The sequence below is a fragment of the Olea europaea genome, chromosome 15 (assembly GCF_002742605.1).
Source record: "Olea europaea var. sylvestris chromosome 15, O_europaea_v1, whole genome shotgun sequence".
NCBI lineage: Eukaryota > Viridiplantae > Streptophyta > Magnoliopsida > Lamiales > Oleaceae > Olea > Olea europaea.
This window is the reverse complement of record NC_036251.1, coordinates 2,485,242-2,510,039: the sequence shown is the minus strand read 5'-3', so window position 1 is coordinate 2,510,039 and position 24,798 is coordinate 2,485,242. Positions and strand designations below refer to the sequence as shown.

Here is a 24,798-nt window from a genome sequence, read left to right as displayed (position 1 = left end):
TCATTTTCAATTGATCAAACAAATTCTCCTAAGTAGTTAATTACCTCTCTTGGACTTGAAATTAATGCTTATTAATTGCATTAATTACTATATTTGTTCATAAACTAATTAAACAATCAACTGCATTAAATAAAATGATAACCTCATCGGAGATCCCACAATAAATGAAGGCAATTAAATCATAGCAATCACATGCATAAACGAGCAAGACTTGAAATAAAATTGCAAATGTTGATGGTAATCAAACAAAGATGAAGTCATGTCATTAATCCTAGAATAATTCTGCATGTCCAGATTACTGTATCATAGAAATTGGCCAAAGTTCTCACACGTGTGGCCCCATGCGATGATAAAAAAATGCCAAAAATTCACTCCATCCACTCCCTGCTGTGAGTTTTTAGTTGCATTTCTGTGAAATGACTTTCCGTACACATAGAAAGGTCATTAATCCCAACATCGTGCAAATTAGCACATAACATAAAAGGAAAGAAAATACAAAGGTTTAGGGAATACTTCACCAAATTGTTGAAATTATAGAGAAAATGAATATAGAACATTTGGAACCAGTCCTTAAGAGAAGAATTCTGGAGTGAAATTGAGCTTTGGCCTTCTTCTCCACTTCTACTTTTACCCAAAAATCTCCTTTTATTGCCTGTGTTCCCCTCTTTATTCTCTAAAATCCCATCCCAATGCTGACATCCATTATGAGAAAAAGAGTATTTATAGCCTTTTTCTGTTGACCTAAAAACTTGGGCACAAAGCACACCAAGTTGTCATCCAGAACAAAAGAAAATCACACAACATTTTGCTTGCTAGGAAGCATGTTGGAGGCCTCCAAAAGTCGTCCAGAAAATGTGTTTTTTCTGATTTTTCCTTGAGTCAGATTCTTTATCCTCTTTTGCCTCTTTCCTTTGATCCTTGAGCTACCCAAAGCACCCCGAGCACGCCTTTTCCGTCTCTTCTCATTAATTTCACCGCCAAAGCTCGGGACTCAATTCTCCCATTTTACTTTGAAATATCAACTTCCTCTCTTTCTTTCCAATTTCATCAATGTAGCTCACATTCGGAGAGTTATTACTAAAACACGAAAATAAACCGAAATCAATAATAATGGCCTTCATTTAGGAATCGAGATATCCAATTGCATCCACAGAATTCAAAACATTGGACTAAGTCCATGGCTAGAGGAGGAATATACATTTAAATACAGCATATGCTTCTTCTCGAAAATCACCTGCCCCTGTTCACACATTCAAGGAGTGATTCTGTTTGTCCATCGCCACCATAACATTTCCATGTCTTAGAACAATAGAAAGCTATGAATCACCATAACCAGAAACAGTTGCAATCATCTGACGACATGCTTTAATCAATTTTTCAGAATAAAACATAGAAAAGAAGACAAACAATATGTAGTAGCTAAGTTCTTAAGCAACCAAGAATATGAACCTACAGCCAATTGATTTTCAGAAGACCCCTTTGCTACCGATCTCATAAGAAACACCAAGGAACTTTGGTCTATAGAGCTACTCCGAAGTTGGAATACGGGAGGGTGTATGTTTGCAGACAACAAAGCAAAAAAAGGGTGCTTTTGAATTTTATATATTTATGAGTGAAGTATCATAGGATCATATTTTATTGAAGCATTCATTTACACAATGGGACTTTTATATGCAAACCCCTTATGAAGACTATGGTTTGACAGCATACATGAATGGACTTCAACTACAGGCTCCGAGCTTCAAATAAGACACAACTGTGAGACTTCATCTCATACGTAACTGATCCATCCTTCAAAGGAACCCCATCCGTGGTGAAAAATCCTGGAAAAGGGAGGGACGTATCAACCAAACGAAACCATGCTATGTCTTCTGTAAGTGGTGGGAGAACAATATTCTCTGAGCGACCAGCACTGTTGAAGGCAATGAACAAGTCACCAATCATCTCATGCAAACCTGAGGTTGGTTGGCTCTCTTTTGAATCAGCCTTCAAAGTCATAGCCAGGAATCTGCATGATGGTTCATCCCATCTTGGTGGAGACCCATCGCTTCCATGCCACTCAATGTTTTCTTCTTTCCAGAAGTTTCTATTCTGAAGAAGATCACTTCGTCTCATTTTCAATGAACTCAAAAAGGTAATAAATTTTGTGGTCTGAATAGCAAAGCCGGATTTCAAGGCATTCCAATCCAAAGGTTTCCGATCAGCATGGGCTGGGGAACCCCCAGAAGATTGACCACATTCATCTCCCATGTTAAGGACTGGAACACCTAAGGAAAAAAACAAAATAAAGAGATAATTGCGGATCTGTTTAAGTCGCCTCTCTAGGACAGCATTTTTATTTGTGGGACCTTCTTCCCCACAATTCCAACTTAACTCTGAAGCTAGTTCACTGCTACTGAAGCAGACTAAATCCACAAGCGGAAGCCCAGCATTTCTTGAAATAAAATTGAAAGAGAACGCTGGACCTCGTCCATCCAAGAAAAGATTCCCACTTCCACAGAGCCTTGTTGCTAGATTGCCTATAGATCCTTGACCCCTCAAAAAGTTCCTCACATCGTTACAAAACTTTGAATTGATTTCTGCCCATCTCTTCCAATGAGGAAATGAAATATCCTTTGTCTCCATGTTGTGGGGGTCCCAAGAGTCTGCTATTATCTTGACCTTTGAAAGCAGGGGATCAAAAGCAATAGCTTCAACCAAAGGAGGCCGGGTAAGGAACTCACCATGGAAGCCTTTCATGAGAGAGGAGGCATCAATGAAACAGAATCCATCAATGTGATATTCAATGACCCAATGCCGGAGACTGTCTAAGATAAGTTGTTGGACAATGGGGTGATTACAATTTAATGCATTTCTAGATTTCAAGTCCTCTCCTCCTCCAACATGATAGTAAGATCTATCAATTTGTTTTAGTGCTGCAACCTCTGCAGTATGCGTGAAAACAACTTCCACTAAAACCTCTATTCCGTTGAGATGTAACTTTTTCACCATCTCTTTCATCAATTTGACTACAAACTCAGAGTCACCAGAAGGTCCGTATGGGCTTCCAGGAGAAAAGAAATGCCAGGGAAAATAGGGTCCTGTCTGCTCATCAAAAGGGAAGATGGGCTCTAATAAGATTGCATTGACTCCAAGATCTTTGAAATGATGCACTTTTTCAGAAATACCAGCAAAAGTTCCCACAATTTCTCCAGGTAGCTTACTGGACTCATCCTTAGTAAATCTAGTAACATTTAATCTATAGATGATCAGCTTCTCCATGGGTAAGCTAGGACGCATATCTCCACTCCAATCAAATCCAGATTCCTTCCACAATTTTCCAAGGGATTTTCGAGGTAAACCCGAACCAAAGTCTTCAATTAACTTTGCATATGGATCCAAAAGAACATACTGCCTTTTCTTGTCAGCATTACTCTTGCAGCGATAACCATAGCGAACAAACGGCACAGAACCATCTAACAACACGTGCCAAATATCACCTGATCGATTAACATATGGATCTAGATCAATCTCTAAAGCAGGTTTGTTAGCTGTGGTGTCAGCATACAGGCACAGAACCACACTTTCTGCATTGCGCGAGAAAAAGGCAAAGTTCATGGATCCATTAGCTAAAATGGAAAGGCCTAATGGAGTAGGACGACCCGATCTGAAACCAACTGGCACAATAAAATTTGTCTTCCTGTGACTTCTGATTTCTGAGCTTTCCAAATCAGAACCTAGAGACTTCAAAAGAACAGAGATGTAAAACGGGGCCAAACTTTCATCAAAATCTAGCTCAACCACCAATCTCCCAGAAGAATCTTTTACAAATGGGGTATCGATAGTACTATATTTGCTATCAGCACTTGAATTTTCAAAGTCCATAGGCATGAAACTTTCTGAATTGGACCTGAACAGCCCCCAGCTCATGAGAAGATCTCCCTTTCTACCAGAATGCAGTGGTGATAAAACTTCAACATACACTCCATATTTCTTATTATTTTTTCTAACGAGTAGCTTCAGCTGACCACCATTCTCTGTCCTAAATCGGTAAATTGCCACTTTTTCTGCAGTTTGAACAGAAACATCTGAAGTGGCCAAAGCCTTCCATGTATGAAGCTCATGAGAAATCCTTCTGACAGATTTTCCAAGTCCACTAAGGACTTGTTTATACTTTGCATCCATTTTCTGAAAACCACATGTAACCCCCTTATCATATTTACAACAACTGGCAGAAAATTTTGATAATTCGAGAGCTCCCAAGCTTAGGCATTGTGATTGCATCGGAAGAAGCATGGTTATCAGGCATGCAAAAATGATGAAACCAAAAGGTTGGATATTTGACTTGTCAAACTATCAACTTGATTCTCAATCTTTTCTGACAAACACAAGAATAACACGCTCTACTCAATATGGGATATAGGAACAGACTAAGTACAGAGTGAGGTCCTTTGATATCTAAAAGAGTTTATGAAATAAAAAATCCATGGTCCTCCCATTTTCCTTATTTCTGGAAGTATAATAAAGACTTTGAAAAGCTGTGCCTCACAATTCTTCAGAAATACTACTTAATTCCCTAATGAAATGGCCTTACTAATTGCTGGATTTATAAAATAAACGGTCTTTTTTTTAATCACGAACTTAAATGATTATAAAATAAACGGAAAATTATAAACTACTGAGTGTATAGCATTCAAAATGCTCCTCGATGAACATGTCTGAACCCACTGGACTGAAAAATAATTCGAACTTAAACAATTCCGAGAGATTCAATGACAATTCAATGAACTTAATCATAATATTCGTAGAAACAAAATAATTGGATCCTAATAATATAGTTATACGGATGATGCGGATCCTAGTAATTTAGTTCTACGGATTATGCAAACTGTGAACCCTAAAACATAAAAATCAAACTAATTGCAACAGAGGTAAGATAAAATTCAGTGTAAAAAAGGAGGACTAAAACTCACAGGAAATCTGCATTGGCGGTTTAAGTGGCTTCCACCGAAGAGCTTCATATCAGATGGTCCACCGATTTTTGGTTTGTGAGCTGAAAAGTGAGAGAGATAACAGATGATTTGATTCGCCTGGAAAATATCAATAATTATTATTTTTTTAAAAATTAAATATATTTTTAAAAGTTAAAAAATATTTTCAAATAAAAAAAATATATTTGGAAGAAAGACAGATACTTTTCATAAAAAATAAGTGTAATCAAACAGATCCTAAATATTTTTATCATGGGCTATGGGATCGGGATATGGCCCATGTGTGATGTGTGTGCGCAAATATTTTAGCCGATGATGAAGTTTCATGTTTGGCTAAGCTTACAAGTAAATCTACTTAGTAGAATGGAATAAGTAAGTGTGTTAACAGTATTATTAAGAATAATCGAATATTAATAGTGAAAGAAGTACATAGAAGGGGACGCTTCATGATGTCACATTTTACAAGTATGAAAAGTAATTCATTGTTAAATGATATTTTTTTTTAAATGATAGTACTACTAGATAGGACTCGATCTCTATAATAAATAAGGAGTCTGTTTGGGAGTGATTTTGAGAATTGATTTTTTGACCGTTAGGAGAAAAGTGGGATCCACTTGTGAGAGAAGAAGTCAAATATGACGGCTGGAATAGTGAAATAACGGTCAAAAAAATCAATTTTTTGAGTGAAAAAATGGGGCCCAAACAGGCCCAAGATATTAACTTTACGAAACTATTATAGGGGGAAAATATGTAAAATGGATAATTAATTTTGAAAAACTCAAAAAGGTTGAATAATAATCCGTGAGCTACGTAATTCTAATGACTAAGTGGGTTTTTTAAAACGTTGAAGATAGGTCGAAAGTAACTTTTGCAATGATAGAGTTATTGATGAGAAAAATCAAAACTGAACATCATTTAATAATCATGACGTGGTAGAATATAAACGATCACCTTCCACAAAATGTTGATTACAATAGGTTAAAATGCCACGTCATTTGGTAGCTTAAATAACAATATAGTTAGATAATACTTATAAATTCTTATTAAAACTAAACCAAGAATATTTTGATTGTTTTCAGCTGATCTACATATAAAAAATTATAAATGCGTTTGGATAACATTTGACGGACACTTTTACCCTCGTATATATTTCACTTGGTCAACAATGCCCTTAATTTACTAGCTAGGAATTTTCTCGAGACTTTTTTTAATCGTATATTGATTAATTGAGAAACCTATAAAAGACCTTAGAAATTTTTCTAAAATTCAGTGGCGGCCACTGGTTTCAATCAAAGGGGCTTGTTTTGATTATTTGTGTATTTCTACTGTCAAAACTATCGGAACTATGACAAATTAATCAACCAAGAAATTTAGCCCAGTTTGATTTAGATAATAATCAAAATTTTAGTATATTTTGATAAAAGTTGATGGAATGTGTGGTTGAAAAATTGTGAATTCCATCAAATGTGTTATTAATATTAAATTGAATTTTAATCCATTTTAGGTGGCTTAATATGGAATATGAACTAGCAAAGGAATTTCGAAATGCTAATTATTTAATCTAGAAAATTATATTACTTTCAATTAAAAAAAAATCATGAACTATATTAATTTATTTTATATCATAAATATTATTTTGCCAACCTTAGTAGAAATTACAGCTTCAGATCAAATGGTCAATTGATTTTTGATTTGTGAGCTGAAAAGTAGAGAGATAACAATTGTTTGATTGACATGCAAAATATCACCAAATTTTTTCTTATTTTTGAGAAAAATTAAGCATATTTTTAAGAATTAAAAAATATTTTCAATGAAACAAATAAATTTGAATGGAAAATTGATACCTTTGATAAAACATAAATGCAATTAAGCACACTCTAAATATTTTTGCCATGGGCTATGGGATCGGGATCTGGCCCATGTGTGTGCACAAAATTTTAGCGGATGATGAAGTTTCATGTTTGGGTATGCTTAATAAGTAAATTTATTTAGTAGAATGAAATAAGTGTTTTAATAGTACTCTGAAGAATAACCGAATATTAATAGCGAAATAGTACACAGGAGGGGACGCATCATGATGTCACCTTTTCTTAGACGGGCTACAGAGTGTGAAAAATAATTCATCGTTAAATAGTGTGTGTGTGTGTGTGTGTGTGTGTGTGTGTGTGTGTGTGTGTGTGTATTTTAAATGATAGTACTACTAGATGGGACTCGACTTGTATAATAAATAAGATATCGACTTTACGAAACTATTGTAGGAAAAAAATACGTAAAATGGAATTTTGAAAAATTCAAAAAGGGTGAGGAATGATCGACGAACTAGCGAACGCGTAATTCTAATGACTAAATGGGGTTTTAAAATGTTGAAGACAAAGTAGGATAGGAAATACACGCAAGTCGAAAGTAACTTTTGTAATAATAGATTTCTTGATTAGAAAAATCAAAATTGAACTTCATTTAATAATCATGACATGGCAGAATATATTTCACCTTCCACAAAATGCTGATTACAATATGTTGAAATGTCACGTCATTTGGTAGCTTACATAACAATAGAGTTAGATAATACATTATAAATTCTTATTAAAACTAAACAAAGAATATTTTGATTATTTTCAACTAATCTGCATATAAAAATAAAAAAATAAAAAAGTGTTTGCAAAACATTTGACGGACACTCTTACCCTCGTATATTTTTGATTTGGTCAAAAAGGCCCTTAATTTAAGGGCTAGGAATTTTCTTGATACTCTTTTTAATCGTATATTGATTAATTGAGAAACCTATAAAATAAATATTTACATGTTGGGTGACGAGTTATTGCTACTAAATTTTTTAATATGCTGTGTTTTTTTTCTTTTGCTTAGTTTCATGTTTTGATTTACATTTTCACTTAATAGATGGAAATTTTTGGGTCTCATTAAATTTTACCATTATTTCTAATAGGTTACGAAGCAGAAGCAAAAAGGGAACTGACGTGTATTGTTCACGAAATAATTCTTTCGATTTAAAACTACCGCAAGTGTACGGATCGTGACAAGTAATAAAGTGGATTTTTAAAAGTCCGAATATCGTCCCATAGAGATTGAGTAGTTCAATTCTATATAATCTAACCTTAACCGAGTCTAATTGAGTGAAAATATGGCCCAAATGCAAAAAGCCCTAATTTCAATTAAAAACCCTAATTTCTCAATTAGGAACCCTAATCTCAAAATTTCTCTAACTAAACGACTCAAACACTCAAGTAAATGAAATTATGCAAATTCAAAAGCTAATTTTTGGAAATGAATCAAAATAAAGTCACTAGGATCACGAATCCCCAATTGAAGCTATAAAAACCCTAATTTCATAAAATCAGTGACCCGATGGAAATTTGCCAATTCAATGTTCCTAAATCTATCCAACATATTCTCTCGATATATATTAGACATATTCTTGCACACCACCAGCTTATATCTCTATGGATGATGCAAATATACAAGAATGCATGTGATTTTGTGAACAATTAGATAATTGCATAAAGCATAGGGGTCTATCTCTATCCCCTATCGAACCCTATGTTGATTTACACCTTATCGAACCTATTCCACTTCTCTCGAATGTAAGAAATAAGTCATCAATACTCACACAATCATTGGCCACTAATTGCGAAAGAAAATCAATGCATATAAACCAATCAAATTGTTCAAACGAGTCTTTCTATTAAAATCATGAAATATGAAATTAAAATAACAAATAATGGTTCATCGATCACCTAGTGAATTGAAAACCTAGCCTAGAATATTCATAATTACAGAATAAAAAAAATGAAATTAATAAATTGAAAGAATAGCACCCGTATGAAAATTTCTTGAAATCTTGAATAAAGCCTTGAAAACCCGCTTGAATTCTTGTGGAATCAGCTTCAAGATCGTGTTTCTTGCCTCCAAAAGTTATAATTTTCTTCTCCCTGGACATTCTACCCTATTTCTGATGAATTTTGGCTTTTATATCATATCCTCACGGAGCCCCGAAAGAGTTTCAATCAAAAACGCAAGTTCAGAATTTTTTTTTGTTTTTTATAGCCATGCGGCCGCATGGTGTTAAACCATGCGACCGCATGGTTAAAGTGAAATGGCCCATGGAATCCCTACAACCTTATGTGCGGCCGCAAGGTTGTAACTTTCAACTTTGCTGTTTTGGTCCTTGAACTTCGTTTTCTCTTTTCTTGATCTCTTTTCTTTCTTTCCTTTGTTTCATCATCAAATATTAACTCCTAATTGACGTTTGGGTCAATCAATTCCTTGATCACTTGCTCGGCTCATCTTTTGATTAATTGCAATTTAGTCCTTCATCTTTCACTTTTCTTCAATTCAGTCCAATATTACTTCTTTCTTCCTCCGATCGTCTTGTATCGTCTTCAAGCTCATACTTGGCATATTTTCATTCTCGTTCTGCACTTTAGCTCAACTTTCCAATATTTACACCTTTGGTGCCCGAACTATCGCTTTGTTCCGTTTTGGTCCTTTTTCGGCTCTTTTCTTCTGAATTCCATCTTTTCCATAGAAATACCTATATTGCATGAATTTAACGAGATTAAGTCACAATTCAACTACTTTGTCCATGTTTAAGTCATGTTTATGAGCTAAATATGTGTGTAAAAACACACTTATCATGTATTTTATTAAATTCATATTTTTTTACTTTGCTTTTTGTCAACAAAGTAAGGAAAATTCTAAAAGAATTGGAATCAATGGTCGATAAGCTCTCTTCCAATCCAGTGAAGATAAAATTTTTGCACTAGCATACAAATAATTTGAGCATGTATGACTAAGTATAAAAGAAGTAAAGTTCACCATAATGTAATATTTATATTTTCAAAAATATTTGAACATATTACTTTTTGATATTTAAGTAAAAAAATTAAGTCTCACATTCCTATTAGGATAAGTAATTTATTTATTTTTAACTTCTGAACTTATATCATTAAAAATACTTATTTAAAAATTCAAAAGTAATTATTCATAAGTAAAATCTTTTAAGATAGTTAAAGAGATATATCTTTAGAAAAAAAAAGACATAAAAAATAAACATTACACAATATATAACAATGGTGGCCACCATTCCTGGCACCAACTGCTCTTAATATTTTTCATTTTATGAAGGTGAAATATTTATGTACACCGAAATCTAGTTAAAATTTTGGATGAAGTATGAACATTCTTTTAAAATATGAATAACCAAGCATGAATGGTGCTCTGATACCACACGTAAGAAAAGAAAAGAGTGACGTAAAAACAACAATTAGTTTTACACTAGGGAAAAGAAAGAAAATTGCTATATTGTGGTATGAATTTCACGAGTGGAAAATGAAATATTTGACACAGAGGGTAGGTTGGAGCTAATTTGAAAATTTTTCCGTCTTGATAATTGTTTCCTAATTTAGATGACGACTAAAAGTGACTATGCACACACATTCACCGTTCAAACATTGTACAAACTTACATTGTTTTTGGTAGCATGATTTGGAAGCACAACTATGAATTGATCACACAATCTTACGCTCCTGAATAAACTGACGAGCTATCTAACATTGTGGGTTCTTTGCATATATTGCACGATTGTGTTAGAAGTCAATATTGCTCAAGACGAGCAAGAGCTTAAGTTTTGGGGTGTTTAATAAGGCATTTAACAAGCTAATTAGTGATGAAATTGAGTGGATTCTTATTTGTAATTGTGAAATTATGGTGTTTGTGGGCCAAAATTCCGAATTGAAGGAGAAAATAGCCAAAAGAAGGAAAAGATGACCAAAAATGCACAAAAACATGACTTTGGGGACCTAAACGTACATGTAATGAAAGTTTAGGGACCTAGGGTTGCAATTTCTGAAGGCATGATTGAAAGCAAAGTCAAAATTTGAGGACTGAAATGGACAAGATGAAAGTTGAAGGACTGAACGCACAATTTTTCGGAGAACTGGAGCTGCAAAAGGAGAATAAAAGGAAAGTAGCGCTGTGGTGCCACTGTAGCAATGCCGTGGCACCACAACACAAGCTCAATTACAGAGCCGTAGCGCTGCAGTGCCGAGGAGCCCGTTTGGCTATTTTGTATGAATTTTGGACCATTTTGCAATTGTGGGACACGATTTTTTTGTCTTTTAAAAGGCAAATTGAACCATTTTCTCCTTATTCTTCATCTTGAACAAATCCTAGCTTTGGAGAGAAATGGAAGAAAAGGTAAGAAGGAGGAAATTCAAAGGAAGATTTGGGATTCCAAGGAAAGATTAAACATTTTAACCCTATTTTGCTTTAAGAATACACTCAAGGGAAGGGTTTATTCCATTATTTAGTATTCTCTCATTATATCCCTTATTTTGTAATGAATTTCACGTCATTTTCCATGTTCTATCTCCATTTTGTAATGGGTTAAGTGTTTAAGGTTGGGATTTATGATTCACTTTGACCTAAGTTTCATTAATATCAATAAATGTATCCATTAATGCTAAAATTGCCATTGTCATTGTGCATTGATTATTGTGTTTACATTTTCCTCATTTATTTGGCCAATAGACGATTGATTGAGTTGGTTTGTGCAATTATTAAGAGATTGTTGTAATTTCTATACCAAAATAATCTATGCCCTAGGTTGTTTTAGGAAATAAAGATATACTTTTAACACTAGGTGATTCATTGAGTTATTTTCACCACGATTTAATGTGGTTGGTTGTGTTTTTATCAACATAGAGATATAGTGGATAAAGCGAATCAACTAGGATTATTTTCACTCGAGAGATGTAACTAACTAAAGTTGGAAAATCAGGTCTCATTTTGTAACTTGGTAATTTACATTTTTAGTTTATTGAGGTACTAATGAAGTGATGGTTAAGTGATATCCCCAGCCCAACTAAAATTAAGAATCTTTTCACTTTCACAATTGTTAATTTAATTAAAGTTTAGAATTATTTTCTTTTTATTTCTAATTTCAAAGATTTTAATTGTGTGTGTCTTTATTATTAATTTGAATCAACTCTCTTCCAATTTGGAGCAACACTCTTCGAGGGATCGACTCAAACTCAAGAGGTCCATTTTACTACTTGGACCTACCCGTGCACTTGTGGTGTGCACTGTTTCCAGACCCTCTTCCAATCCTGGGTATTGGAAAAAGATGAGTCAAAGGGGTGATACTACCTAACCCCCTGGGGGGCTCATGCTTTTTTCGTAGTGGGTCTGCCTTCATCGATAAAATGGTTGAACGAATCGTGGTTCTGGGTTCGGGGTAAATGGGAAACAATTAAGAAAGACAAAGCCCCAGCATGCACAGTACCGACCCAGTACTACGAAGCACTAACATGTCTCATCTTGTGTGTTCATCCTTATTTTACATAATCTGATCTAACTCCATTAAGTTGTTACAAATTTTGGATCTTGCTTTGAGCTTTATCAGGCAAAGTTTGACGTGATTGAGGACATCTACAATCATCCTCTGAAGCTTTGACACTTCGATCACTTCATCGACCTAAGTAGATATTTTATAGACTTTGGTCTAATGGCTTCGAAGGGTAAGAGGCTTTCATATTTGTTTCATTTCTATACCTTTTTTTTGGCTTCTAACCTTTGCCTTTTTGGCTGTTTGCAGATAAGTTTAAGAAGAATGAGTACCCTACTCTAGATATGGCCTCAATTTTGACGGCTATCTCGACTGTAGGTGCCAGGGCTCTGAAGCCCTCATTTGGGGATGCCAAAGAAGTGAGAAATAAATTGGAGTGCCTCAGTAAGGACCATGATGACAGAGGTGTCGAGGAAGCAGCCCTATCGGTGGAAAAAGCTTGGTAGTGGACGACAAGGGGAAGGCCATCGAGGAGCTCCATAAAAAGAGAAAGTTTACCCATAGCAATGAGTCGTATTCTAAGAAGTTTGGGACCATTGTGTCCCATTCTAGTAAAGATGCTGCCCCCATCGCCAAAGTTAATAGAGTTTGTCATGAAGGCGGTGAAAGTGGAGCTGGTACAAAAGGTCAATGAAGAGGTCACCAGGGAGGAGACAGGGTCCTCAGAGTCTATTGAGAAGGCTCTCCCCATGAGGACTCCCGAGAAATCAGGGAGATTTTTAGCGGGGCAGGATGAAGTGATTACTCCTGCAATGATGGAGATGTCAGCCGAAGTCTAATGAGCCACTGCGAATTTTTACAAGTTTTGGATGGACCAGTGGTAGACATATGTGTCCACCTGTGATGTGGTGGACCTTACGATGGCCCTGGTGAGCCAAAGTGCTAGAGATTTTGGTGTAGCCTTGGAGTACCAAGAAGTCTGGCCTTCCAGCGAAGAAATAAAGCCTAGGTAGATAAGCTAGCTATTGCCGAGGAAGAAAAAAGAAAATAAATGCTAATGTTGAAGCGATGAAGGCTTAGCGAGCTAAAAATGCGGCTAATTTGGATTCTGTCATAGCCAAAATAGAACTTTTGAAGATGGAGGTCCATGAATCCCAGTGCGAGGTCGCCTCTTTGACAAAGAAGATGGAGACCTCAAACAACCATCAGAAACTTACTGTTGAGGCTCAGGAGAAGGCGAACTTGGAGCTCACTGGGCACAAGTATTCGAACAAGTTCTACATGGGCAAATAAAGTACTATGTGCAGGAGGCTGAGAGGGCTAGGGCAGAGGCTTAACTGGCGATGGAGGAAGCTATGAAAGACTATGTCGCTAACTTCCATCTTACAAAAGAGTACCAACCCTTCAGTGCCTACTGGCGAAATTTTGTATACGCCAAAGTAGCGGAGAGAGTGAAAGAGCTTTACACCGGACTCAATGTTACGACTTGATGTTTGAGTTTTAGGATGAATTGCCTCACATACCTGCTGAGGATGCTGTTGAATACGGGACGGACCAAGAGGGTATTCTTGAGGACAAGGCTTGTGGCCAAGAAACTGTTGAAGCACCCACTATAGAGACATCAACCCCTCAGCCACTACCGCTTAGAATAGTTTTTTAATTTTCATATTTTGTAATGGCTATGGCCTCCGCTTGTAATCATTTTGCCTTTTAATACATAAACTTTTGCAATTGATTCATGTTCGGCTTTTCCATTGTTTTTCTTTCAAGTATATGGACCTAGATAAAAAACTTGACTCACACTTGCGCCTATGTTAAATAACTTAAATGTAATGTATTTATTAAACAACATGCCTACCCTTACGTTAAACCGCTTTACATTGGCATCTCAAATTGACATATTTGGTTTTTGTTTTCATCCTTTCTCTAAGATGCTTAGCCTCATTAGGAGAGGCATGGGGTGAACGCCTCAGAGTTCAGATGAGGTAATCCCCTTATTATGATTGGATCCTCTCCTCCGAGTGCCCAAGCTTCCCGACAAGGTAGAGTATTCATCCATGTAAATGCTTCTCCCTTGACGTTCAACTTCGTCAAGGCAAGGCATGTGATGTATGCCTCGGAGTTTAGGCAAAGAATCCCCATATTGGGATTGGATTCTTTCTTTTGAAGCATCCACGGTTTCTTACATGGTGGATGATTCATCCATGTAAAGGCTTCTCCCTTGATGTTCAGCTTCGTCAAGGCGAGGCATGTGATGTACGCCTCGGAGTTCAGACGAAGTAATCCCCATATTGGGATTGGATCATTTCCTCCGAGGCGTCTACGCTACGTTACATGGTGAATAGTTCTACCATGTAAAGGCTTTTCTCTTGATATTCAGTTTTGTCAAAATGAGGCATGTGATGTATGCCTCGAAGTTCAGACGAGGTAATCCCCATCTTGGAATAAGATCCTTTCCTTCGAGGCGCCTAAGCTTCTTTACATGGTGGATGATAATCCATGTAAAGGCTTCTCCCTTAACGTTCAGCTTCGTCAAAGCGAGATTGTGATATGTGCTTCGGAGTTCAGACGAGGTAATCCCCTTATTGGGATCGAATCCTCTCCTCTGAAACGTCCATGCTCCTTTACATGGTTGATGGTTCATCCATGTAAAGGGTTTTTCCTTAACGTTCAGTTTCGTCAATGCAAGGCATGTGATGTGTGTCTCGGAGTTCAGACGAGGTAATCCCTTATTGGGATCAGATCCTCTTCTCCGAGGTGCCCATGTTTCTTTGCATGGTAGATGGTTCATCCATGTAAAGGCTTCTTCCTTAACGTTCAACTTCGTCAAGGCGAGGCATGTCATAGACGCCTCGGAGTTCAGACGAGGTAATTCCCATGTTGGGATTGGATCCTCTCCTCCGAAGTGCCTACGCTTCGAGCAAAATTTATCCTTGGATGACTTTGGAAGAACATAAACGTTTTATTCATATTCGAAATTTCTTGTAAGAGCTAGGTAAGATCTTCTAGCAACAGAGTACATTCATTGGTAGTATATTCTTAAGTGCTCGATATTCCATAGACGGGGCATTCCCATCTAAGTTTTCAATCCAGTAAGCATCGAGTCAGATTTCTTCCTTGATTCGATATGGACCTTTCCAATTTGGACCTAAAATGCCTACCCTTGGTTCCTTCGAAGACAAAATCACTCTCTAAAGCACTAGGTCATTTATTCAGAAGGATCTCTTTTTGATTTTTGTATTGTATTAGGAAGTTATCTTCCTTTGGTATGCAACCAATTTCAATTGGGAGTCGTCCCATTTTTCATTAATAAAATCGAGCTCGCATCTTATGAGCTCATGATTCATGATTTCATTGAAGTGTAAACAGCATGGAAAAGGTAGCCCGACCTCTACTAGGCTTATAGCTTCAGCGCCATAGGCCATTGAGAAAGGATTCTCTTCTGTTGGAATCCCATAGTGGTTCGGATGGCCCATACTACCTGTGGCAACTCATCAACCCGTGCCCTTTTGGATACATAGAGCTTTCTCTTTAGAGTATGTTTAATTATCTTGTTCATAGCCTCGACTTACCCATTAGCTTGGGGATGGTGAGGTATGAAAAATTGTTTCTTGATCTCCAGCTTATCACATAGGTCCATGACCTTCTTGTTGTCGACCTGTCTTCCATTGTCGAAGATGATTGAATGGAAAATTTCGAACTGGCATATGATATTCTTCCACAAGAACTTGAAAATGTTTGCCTCAGTGATTTTGGTAAGAGGTTCGATTTCTACCCATTTTGTGAAGTGGCCAATAGCAACAATTACAAAACTTGCAATTCCTTTACCTTTCGATAAATGATCTATGAGGTCCACGCCCCACATGGAAAACAGCCAGAGCCTAGACACTGCAGTCAATTCTTGCGATGGTTATCTTTGGATTGGAGAGAAATGTTAGCATTTGTCACATTTACGCACGAACTGAAGGGCATCCTTTTTTAAGGTAGGCCAATAGTACCCCTGCCTCTGTGCTTTTCGTGCCAATGCGAGTCCTCCCGAGTGGTTGCCACAAACACCTTCGTGGATCTCTGGAGTATGTAGGTAGCTTCTTCTCCACTCACACATCGGAGGTGGGGGAATGGGAGGCCTTTCTCATAGAACACATCATCAACGAACACAAAACGAGTTGACCTCTTCCTTAGTTTGTAGGCTTTATCTTTGTTGTTAGGGAGGACCTGGTCTTTAAGGTGAGCAATGATGAACTACATCTAGGTAGGAGTTCCTTCCACCCATATCACATCTTCTGTGGCAATGGAAGGCTTTAGGATGTGCTCAATTGGCACTACTATCAACAATTCTGAGTCCTTTTTGCTAGTTAGTTTAGACAATGCATCAGCATGTGCATTTTCAACATGAGGGATTTGGACTAGCTCAAATTTTTCAAAGGATGGAAGCAATTCCATCAACAACTTGAGGTAAGTAGCCATAACCATATTTTGGGCTATGAAGTTGCCATTAACTTGGCTAACAATTAGTTGGGAGTCACTATTGATGATCAACTTCCTCACTTACATTTCATTGGCTAATCTGAGGCTGGAAAGAAGGACCTCATACTCGGCTGCATTGTTGGTGGCCTTAAATCCAAACCGCACTGTTGAGTTCAATTTGTGACTTTCGAGGCTTTCTAGGACCATCCCAGCTCCCGAACTGTCTCTCTAGCCGATTCGTCCACAAATAAGTTCCACGTAGAGGGCTCAACAGAATCCATTACTTCTTCCGCCTCGAAAACATTGACAAATTCTGCTACAAAGGTAGCTAGGGCCTGATCCTTGATGGCCGCTTTTGCTTTGAAGAGGATATCAATTCACTTAGCTCCACTGCCATTTCAATAATCTCCCTAAGGCATCAGGCTTCTGAAGCACTTACCTAAATTGGAAGTTGGCTAACACATATATTGTATGGGCTTGGAAGTAGGGCCTCAATTTTCTGGATGTTGTGATCAAATGTAAAGCCAGTTTCTCCATGTCGGGATAGTAAGTTTGGAGCTCTATAAAGGCCTTGCTGATGTAGTACACAGTAGCTGTGTGGTATCCTCCTCCCTGATGAGGACTGCACTAACGACCTCATTGGAAACGACCAAGTACAGTTGTAGTGCTTCTCCAAACTTAAGGTTCGAGAGGAGGGAGACCTGTCCTAGGCGTCTTTTCGGGACCTAAAAGGCCTTTTCATACTCTTCCATCCATTGGAACTTCTTTCTTCCTTTAAAACCTTAAAGAATGTGAGACATTTATCAGTGACTTTCGAGATAAAGCGATATAATATAGCCACATGACCAGTTAGGTTTTGGACTTCATTCGGCTTTTAGGAAGACCTCATCTCAATTAGAGCACAATTTTCTCAAGATTTGCTTCAAGACCTCTTTGGTTGATCATGTATCCTAAAAACTTTTCGGATGCCACGCCGAACGCACATTTGAAGGGACCGAGCCTTATCTTGTATCGTCATAAAATTTGAAAGTCTTGTTCAGGTGTGCCACATGGTCATCTTCTTCAAACTTTTGATGAGCATGTAATCCACATAAACTTTCATCGTCTTTCTAATGAGGTCGGCAAATATCTTATTGACAAGCCTTAGACAGGTAGCCTTGGTATTCTTCAACCTGAAGGGTATCATTCTGTAACAATAAAGGCATCTATCTGTGATGAAAGAGGTGTTTTCCTCATCGATCAGGTACATGGAAATTTGGTTATAATCTGAGTAGGTTTCCATAAAACTCAATAGCTCATGACCAGCAGTGGAGTCTACTAATTGATCGATCTTAGGAGGGGAAAAGATAAAGGTCGAAAAAGTCAATGCACACTCTCCATTCTCCGTTATGCTTCTTCATTAAAACCAGATTGGAGAGCCTTTTCGGGTATAGAGCATCCCTGATAAAGCCATTCTTGATTAATTTTTGCAACTCTTTCTCTAGCATCTCATATCTCTCCCGGCTAAGAGCTCTTCTTTTCTGTATGTGCGAGGCAGCCTTTGGATCAATCTTTAGGTGGTGGCGGGTGACCTTGGGGTCAATGCCCACCATATCCTTATGTCTCCATGCTAAGACATCAAGGTTCCTACTTAGTAAGTCTTTGATCTTCTCCTTAACTTCCGACGATAAGCATTTTTCCATCTGCAGCATCTTAGTGGGATTTCGGAGGTCTATTGGGAAACTTTCAAGCTCCTTAACTAGAGCTGTCTAAGGCTCGGGTTCGATCAAACTAGATCAATCTCATCAAGCACGAACACTTTCTCAAGAGCGTCAACCATCTCGACGTCTTCCTGTTCACGGCCTTGTTCGTCTACGACATCTATCATGTCCATGTCGACTATTACAACGTTGATGTCCTAGGGTTTGGCCTTTCTTGTCGAACTTAGGTAGCACTTTCGCACTCCTCTCTGGTCACCATTTACCATTGCCACCTCTTGCTCAGTTGAAAGTTTCATGCATAAGTGGTGGATGAAGGTGACAGTTCCTGAGTCTTTCAAGGCGAGTCTTCCCAGCATCCCATAATATGTTGATCTACTATCAATTATCAAAAGTTCCATAAAGTTCAGAGTTGTCTAAGGCGATTCTCCCATCTCCATCGCAAGTGTGATCTTTTCTCTTGGAGTAATACTATCTCTGGTGAATCTATATAAGAGAGTGGTGGTGGAAGTTAGTTCGTGATCCAGAATCATCTTGTCAAAAGTGGCTCCGAAAAGAATATTCACGAAACTATCACTGTACACAAACACCCGCTTGAAGCCATTTCGCTCCACCACAGCCCTTACAACAAGGGCATCATAATGGAAGAAATGGACACCTTCTGCATCCTCCTGGGTGAACACGATGGATGGCGCCTGATTTATCTAAGAATTGCCATCTACTATGTAGCTGGTTAGTGGGGGGCCCTTAGCCTCACTGGCATAGTTTCTTTAGGCATTTCTTATCTCACCCCCAATATAGGGGCCTCTGAATATGGTATATATTTCATAAATAGGAGCGTCTTTCGCTCAGGCTTGGTATCCCTTATGCTGTCTTTATCCTTTCATTAGCCTCATGCTCTCTTCGTCAATGGGGGGATACTTCCTGACGATGGGAGCGGTCTCTTCACACTTAGGGTACTATTGGTCGTGCCCAGATTGGGTATTCGCCCGCCAAGGGTGTCGAGCGACATTCTTACAGTCTACCATATCATGGCTGTAAGAATGATGATATGTGTTGTTTTTGCCAATCTGCCACTATATAATTTTAGAAATACATTACATTTTAATTTTATTAAAGGCCTTTAACCTTTATGTATTGTCACGTTTATTTCTTTAACTTTGTTCATCATATATTCTTATCTTTAACATCACTAAATCTTATCCTTGAAGATTTGTTTTCATCTAAAAATAGTTAGCCTGCTTAAAAACTAGGGACATATATGGTCTTTGTAAAATTTATGATCTTTTCGTGCAATTAAAGCGCAATGCAGTTATTAAAAATAATGTTGTGAATATATTCAGCCTTTTATCCTAAGCCTACACTCTGAACCAAAATTTTCTTTAAATCCTATTTTATACTTCAATAAAAACCTAATAAGCAAATAATTATTAATCAGTTTTTGAACATCAATATGGCCAAAAAATTGGATCTATTTTCTGTTTTTTCACGCAATTTTTTTCCTAATCGTCAAGTGATGCAAGGTGCTGAACTGTGAATTATTTTAATGGCATATTTCTTTTACTAAACTTGTGTTCTCCTAAAAAAAAATATATATATAGTTCTTGCTTTTAAAAATACCAACTACGATAAATTTACAGCTATTATGTAATTCAGAAATCATTGCAGAAATTAGTATGCGTTTTATGCTACTTTCGTTGAAATAAATACCTGATTCAATTAATCTTTGCTAAGAATCAATTAAATGAAATCCATTAAGCTATACATTAGTCGGAAATTGAGGTGGTAAAATTGCATTTTATCAATCTGTTATCTTCTAAAAATCAAGAAGAGACCATAGTAAGAGTGTATTATTTACTTGTGTGTGCACCTATTTATCACTTGTTTGTGCTCATTTTTTTATGATAAACTTGTAAAAATAATTTTTTTAAAGTGTGTTGCGATTAAAAAGTACAAAAATATTATGAAAAATAATTTCTTTAAAAATGTTGGATTAAAAATAGCGGTGGATAAAAATGAATTTTAAGGAATGGAAATTAACACTAAAAAAAAAAAATGCTTTTTTGTATAGAATTATGCTACTTATACAATTTTTGATTGACAATTTTACATTTGACAGCATCATATTCATTCATTATAAAAATTATTCAAATCTATTTTTTAAATTAATGGTTAGAATTTTGATAACATTAAAGTTGTCAACAAGGATTGTTCAAATAGCTTAATTATAATTATTTTACTTATAAGATCCTGATTGATCAACATTGCACTTGCCCTTCATCTATTATCCACAGTTTCTGTCCTATAACAACGTTGGAATTCTGCTATTTTTGGATCATTAATCGCCCTGTTACTTCAAACATCTCGTTTTTGTATATAGCCCTTGTTTGAAACACATTATTTCCATAAGAATGTATTTTTGAATAGTGTATTGATAAGAAATATGTAGTTAAAAAATAAGAAAATTTTTTGAATTTGCGTTAATATTATTTTATTGAAGAATATGTAGTTGAAATGATGTCAAATCATTTATTAAGCATGCTTTCTTTTTTTTTTTTTTTGAAAGAATATGGGTCAAAAGTGTCATAATTTATTCAAAATCTTCTCTGTTTTCCTCTTTCACCTGAAAAAGCTAATACTCATTTTCATCAATTTCTAATGTAAGCACAGGTTGCTTCTTCAAGAGGGTGGTTTTCCATTTCATCGAAAACTGCTCTGTTTACACTGCAATTTCCACAATTGTCTTTAAAAATCCTACAAATCGAGTCTTTTCTTGGCAAGACTTTAGGTTTTGTAATCTCCTAGTTTAAATTGTTGGTAGTTGATAACTAAAATCCCGCCTTACCTTTTTATTGTATAAACATTCAAAGTTTTTTTTCGTTTATGTGAATTATGCAATTCTGTAAGATACTGAGAAATCTTCAGATGTGTTCGCTTTTAAATGATTGTGAATTACAGGTTGGAATTGGGTTTTCCCACCTGGTTTCCGTACTCAATCTGCTTGTAATGAAGTCAAGAAGAAGAGGAAGTGGTAAGAGAGTGCAAGTAGTTAGCCTCTCTATAGCCCAATGAATGGGTGAAGGGAAAAATAGTAGGATCAGGTTCATTTGGGCATGGATATAGCAACTGGATCATTTCTTATAGTAAAACTGTAGGTAAATATTAGAGAATCAAATCAAATCGAAAGCCTCTGTATTCACAGTTTCCTTAAATCGAATTCCCCGCTTCACCGGAGTGCAAGAGATTTTGATCGGTGTTCGATTCCCAAGATACAATTGGTTATCGGTTCACGCTGCACTACGTTAACTGCCTGCGAACTAGCTGTGATATACTCTATCTCACAAAGAAATCATAAGCATAAGGAAGAACTTGAAAGTAATAAAAAAAATATTGTTGCTTAGAGGAAGAAGCTTGCATTTCACTTGTGATTTTTCAACCTGGAGAGACTCCTATTTATACCAATGGAGGAAAAACTAGTTCATTAATCAAGGAGTTAAACCATTCATTGATAAAGGAGTTAGAAACATCAAGGGACTTGAGTTACTTGAGTTACAACATATGAAGAGACTTCTATTCAATATTTTTCATTATTTCTATTCAATATTTTTCATTCAATTCTAACAATCCCCCACATAAATGAAAAATGAAAACTAAGACTCAAGAGGAAAGAGAGAGTAAGCATTTAGCTTTGAACCTTCCCTTGTGAAACCTATCAGAAATTACTAGCAAACCAGTGGATCTGATACCTTGAACTGTTTCACCATTTGTGTAAACCAAGATAATAGATCTCAAATAGGACCATTCTAGTCACAGCATAGTTCTTACTGTTGTGTTCGTTTTGGCCATGAACGTGTCGCCTGGTTCTGCAAGAGTTTTTTCAAAGATGTAGCCTTGCCAATCCTTATAGAAGCGGTCCCACTTCACACTCATATAGGTGACCTCTTAACTCAGTTTTTCACAACAACGCTTAATGGTCATTAAAAGCATAGCTTAACCTGCATCTTCCAATCATTGTGAGCACCATAGGAATGAGCAGAAGGAGAACATTCTCAGTGATTTACACAGATATACATGTTTTAGTTGTCCCTTTGAATCTAGATCCTGGGATCTCCATTTAGCTAGGTTGGGTTTCCACCATGATACCTTTCAACGTCATAGGCTGTAAGCTCATTCCCCTCGATGCTTTTATAACTAGCTCTCGAGTTAGCCCTTTGGTTAGCGGATCCACAATATTATCCTTTGACTTCACTTAGTCCAGAGTGATAATACCTTGTGAGAGTAGTTGTCGAATGGTATTGTGTCGTCTTCGAATATGGCGAGACTTAGCCCTGCTAATTGTTGATTGATTATCGCAATAAACACAAATTGCAGGCACAGGCTTTGACCATCTTGGAATATCCTCAACAAACTGGCAAAACTACTCTGCTTCTTCAATTGCTTTGTCCAAAGCGATGAACTCTGATTCCATTGTAGATCTTGCGATGCAAGTTTGTTTGGACGATTTTCAAGAGACAGCTACACCACTAAGAGTGAAGACATATCCACTAGTAGACTTAGTATCTGACATATCTGATATCCAATTTGTATCAGCATACCCTTCGATTACTGCAGGGTATCTAGAATAGTGCAGTCCAAAATCACGAGTGTGCCTTAAATAATGTAGCACCTTAAAAATGGCTTTCCAGTGGACAGCACCTGGGTTACTTGTGTAGCGACTCAATCTGCTAACTGAGTATGCTATATCTGGTCTCGTACAAGTCATTAAATACATTAAACTTCCAATTATCCGAGAATATTCTAACTGTAATACACCATAATCAGTGTTCTTGGATAAGTGGAGACTCAAATCCACTAGAGTCCTGGCCACAGTGGTATCTGATTTGTTGAATTTGTCTAGTATCTTATCAATGTAATGAGATTGAGATAACACAAGTCCATTTGGTGTTTGAGTAATTTTTACTCCCAAAATGACATTCGCGAGGCCCATATCTTTCATGTCAAATTTCGAGTTTAACATATTTTTAGTGACTTGATAATCTTGTTAGAGCTATCGACAATGAGCATGTCGTCGACGTATAGACATAGTATGACATATCCATCATTAGTATCCTTGACATATACACACTTGTCACACTCGTTGATTCTAAAACCACTAGAAAGCATAGCATTATCAAACTGCTCATGCCATTGCTTCGGTGCTTGCTTCAAACCATACAACGATTTAACCAGTCTACAAACTTTCCTTTCTTGACCTAGAGCTATAAACCCCTCTGGTTGCTCCATTTAGATTTCTTCATTCAAATCTCCACTTAGGAAAGATGTTTTTACATCCATATGATGTATTTCCAGATTTCGCAAGGCCGCAATAGCAATTATCATCCGAATAGAAGTTATTCTCGACATAGGAAAATAAGTATCAAAGTAATCTAAGCCTTCCTTTTGCTTATAACCTTTGATTACAACTGAGTTTTATATTTATCAATGGAGCCGTCCGCTTTCATCTTCTTCTTGAAGATCCACATGTAGCCCAAAGGCTTACAGCCCGGTGGAAGATCTACTAACTCCCAGATATGATTCTGTAGAATGGAATTGATTTCACTTTTGATGGCTTCTTTCCACAAATGACCATCTGGAGGAGATATAGCTTCTTTATAACTTTGAGGATCATTCTCCATCAAATATGTGAGAAAATCAGGGCCAAACGTCTTAAAAGTTTTGGTCTTTTGCCTCCGTCTAGGCTCATCCTCACCTTCTTCAACTGGATCTTTATTGTTGCCATAAGCAGAAGATTCTATTATCCGTTTAATAGGAGTTAACTGTTTAGGAGACTTACAAGGAAATATATTCTCAAAGAATTGTGCATTCCTAGACTCCATAATCGTGTTCGGATGAATATCAGGTACATTCGAATAATACACAAGGAACCTATATGCACTACTATTTTGTGCATAACCAATGAACACACAATCAATAGTCTTAGGTCCAATCTTAACCTTCTTAGGAGGAGGCACCACAACTTTAGCAAGACACCCCCACATTTGTAAGTATTTACATGAAGGTGTCCGATCTGTCCAAAGTTCATACGGAGTCTTATCCATATTCTTTCTTAACACTTTATTTAAGATGTAATTTGCGGAAAGAATAGCTTCTCCCCACATGTTCTGTGGTAATTCAGAACTAATCAACATAGCATTCATCATTTCCTTTAAAGTTCTATTCTTACGCTCTGCAATTTTGTTCTCCGGAGGTGAATAAGGTGCAGTAGTTTGGTGAATTATTCCATGTTTAGCACAAAATTCACCAAACGGTGATTCATATTCACCACCACGATCACTTCGTAGCACCTTTATTTTCTTACTAA

At 36.8% G+C, this 24,798-nt stretch overlaps 1 protein-coding gene across 3 annotated transcripts; it reads right to left on the bottom strand.

The window, feature by feature from the left end:
• Positions 1-248: 248 nt before the first annotated feature.
• On the bottom strand, positions 249-5,073 carry LOC111409815 (isoamylase 2, chloroplastic). Of its 3 annotated transcripts, XR_002705558.1 has the most exons (3): positions 4,953-5,042; positions 1,199-4,357; positions 249-1,077 (listed from the first exon to the last, which is right to left on the bottom strand). XR_002705558.1 is itself a non-coding variant. In XM_023039885.1 (2 exons), exons 1-2 carry the CDS (start codon positions 4,998-5,000, stop codon positions 1,726-1,728), a joined length of 2,490 nt encoding a protein of 829 aa, XP_022895653.1. In that variant the 5' UTR covers positions 5,001-5,073; the 3' UTR covers positions 249-1,725. The 3 variants fall into 3 exon arrangements, 2 of the variants coding, with proteins under 2 accessions (XP_022895653.1, XP_022895652.1); XM_023039885.1 differs by having other exon boundaries at positions 249-4,167; positions 4,953-5,073; XM_023039884.1 differs by having other exon boundaries at positions 249-4,352; positions 4,953-5,053.
• Positions 5,074-24,798: the final 19,725 nt, after the last annotated feature.

What these genes read in the sequence shown, in the direction of transcription:
- LOC111409815 (XM_023039884.1), bottom strand. Translation starts at nt 4,275, where the DNA reads ATGCTTCTTCCGATGCAATCACAATGCCTAAGCTTGGGAGCTCTCGAA.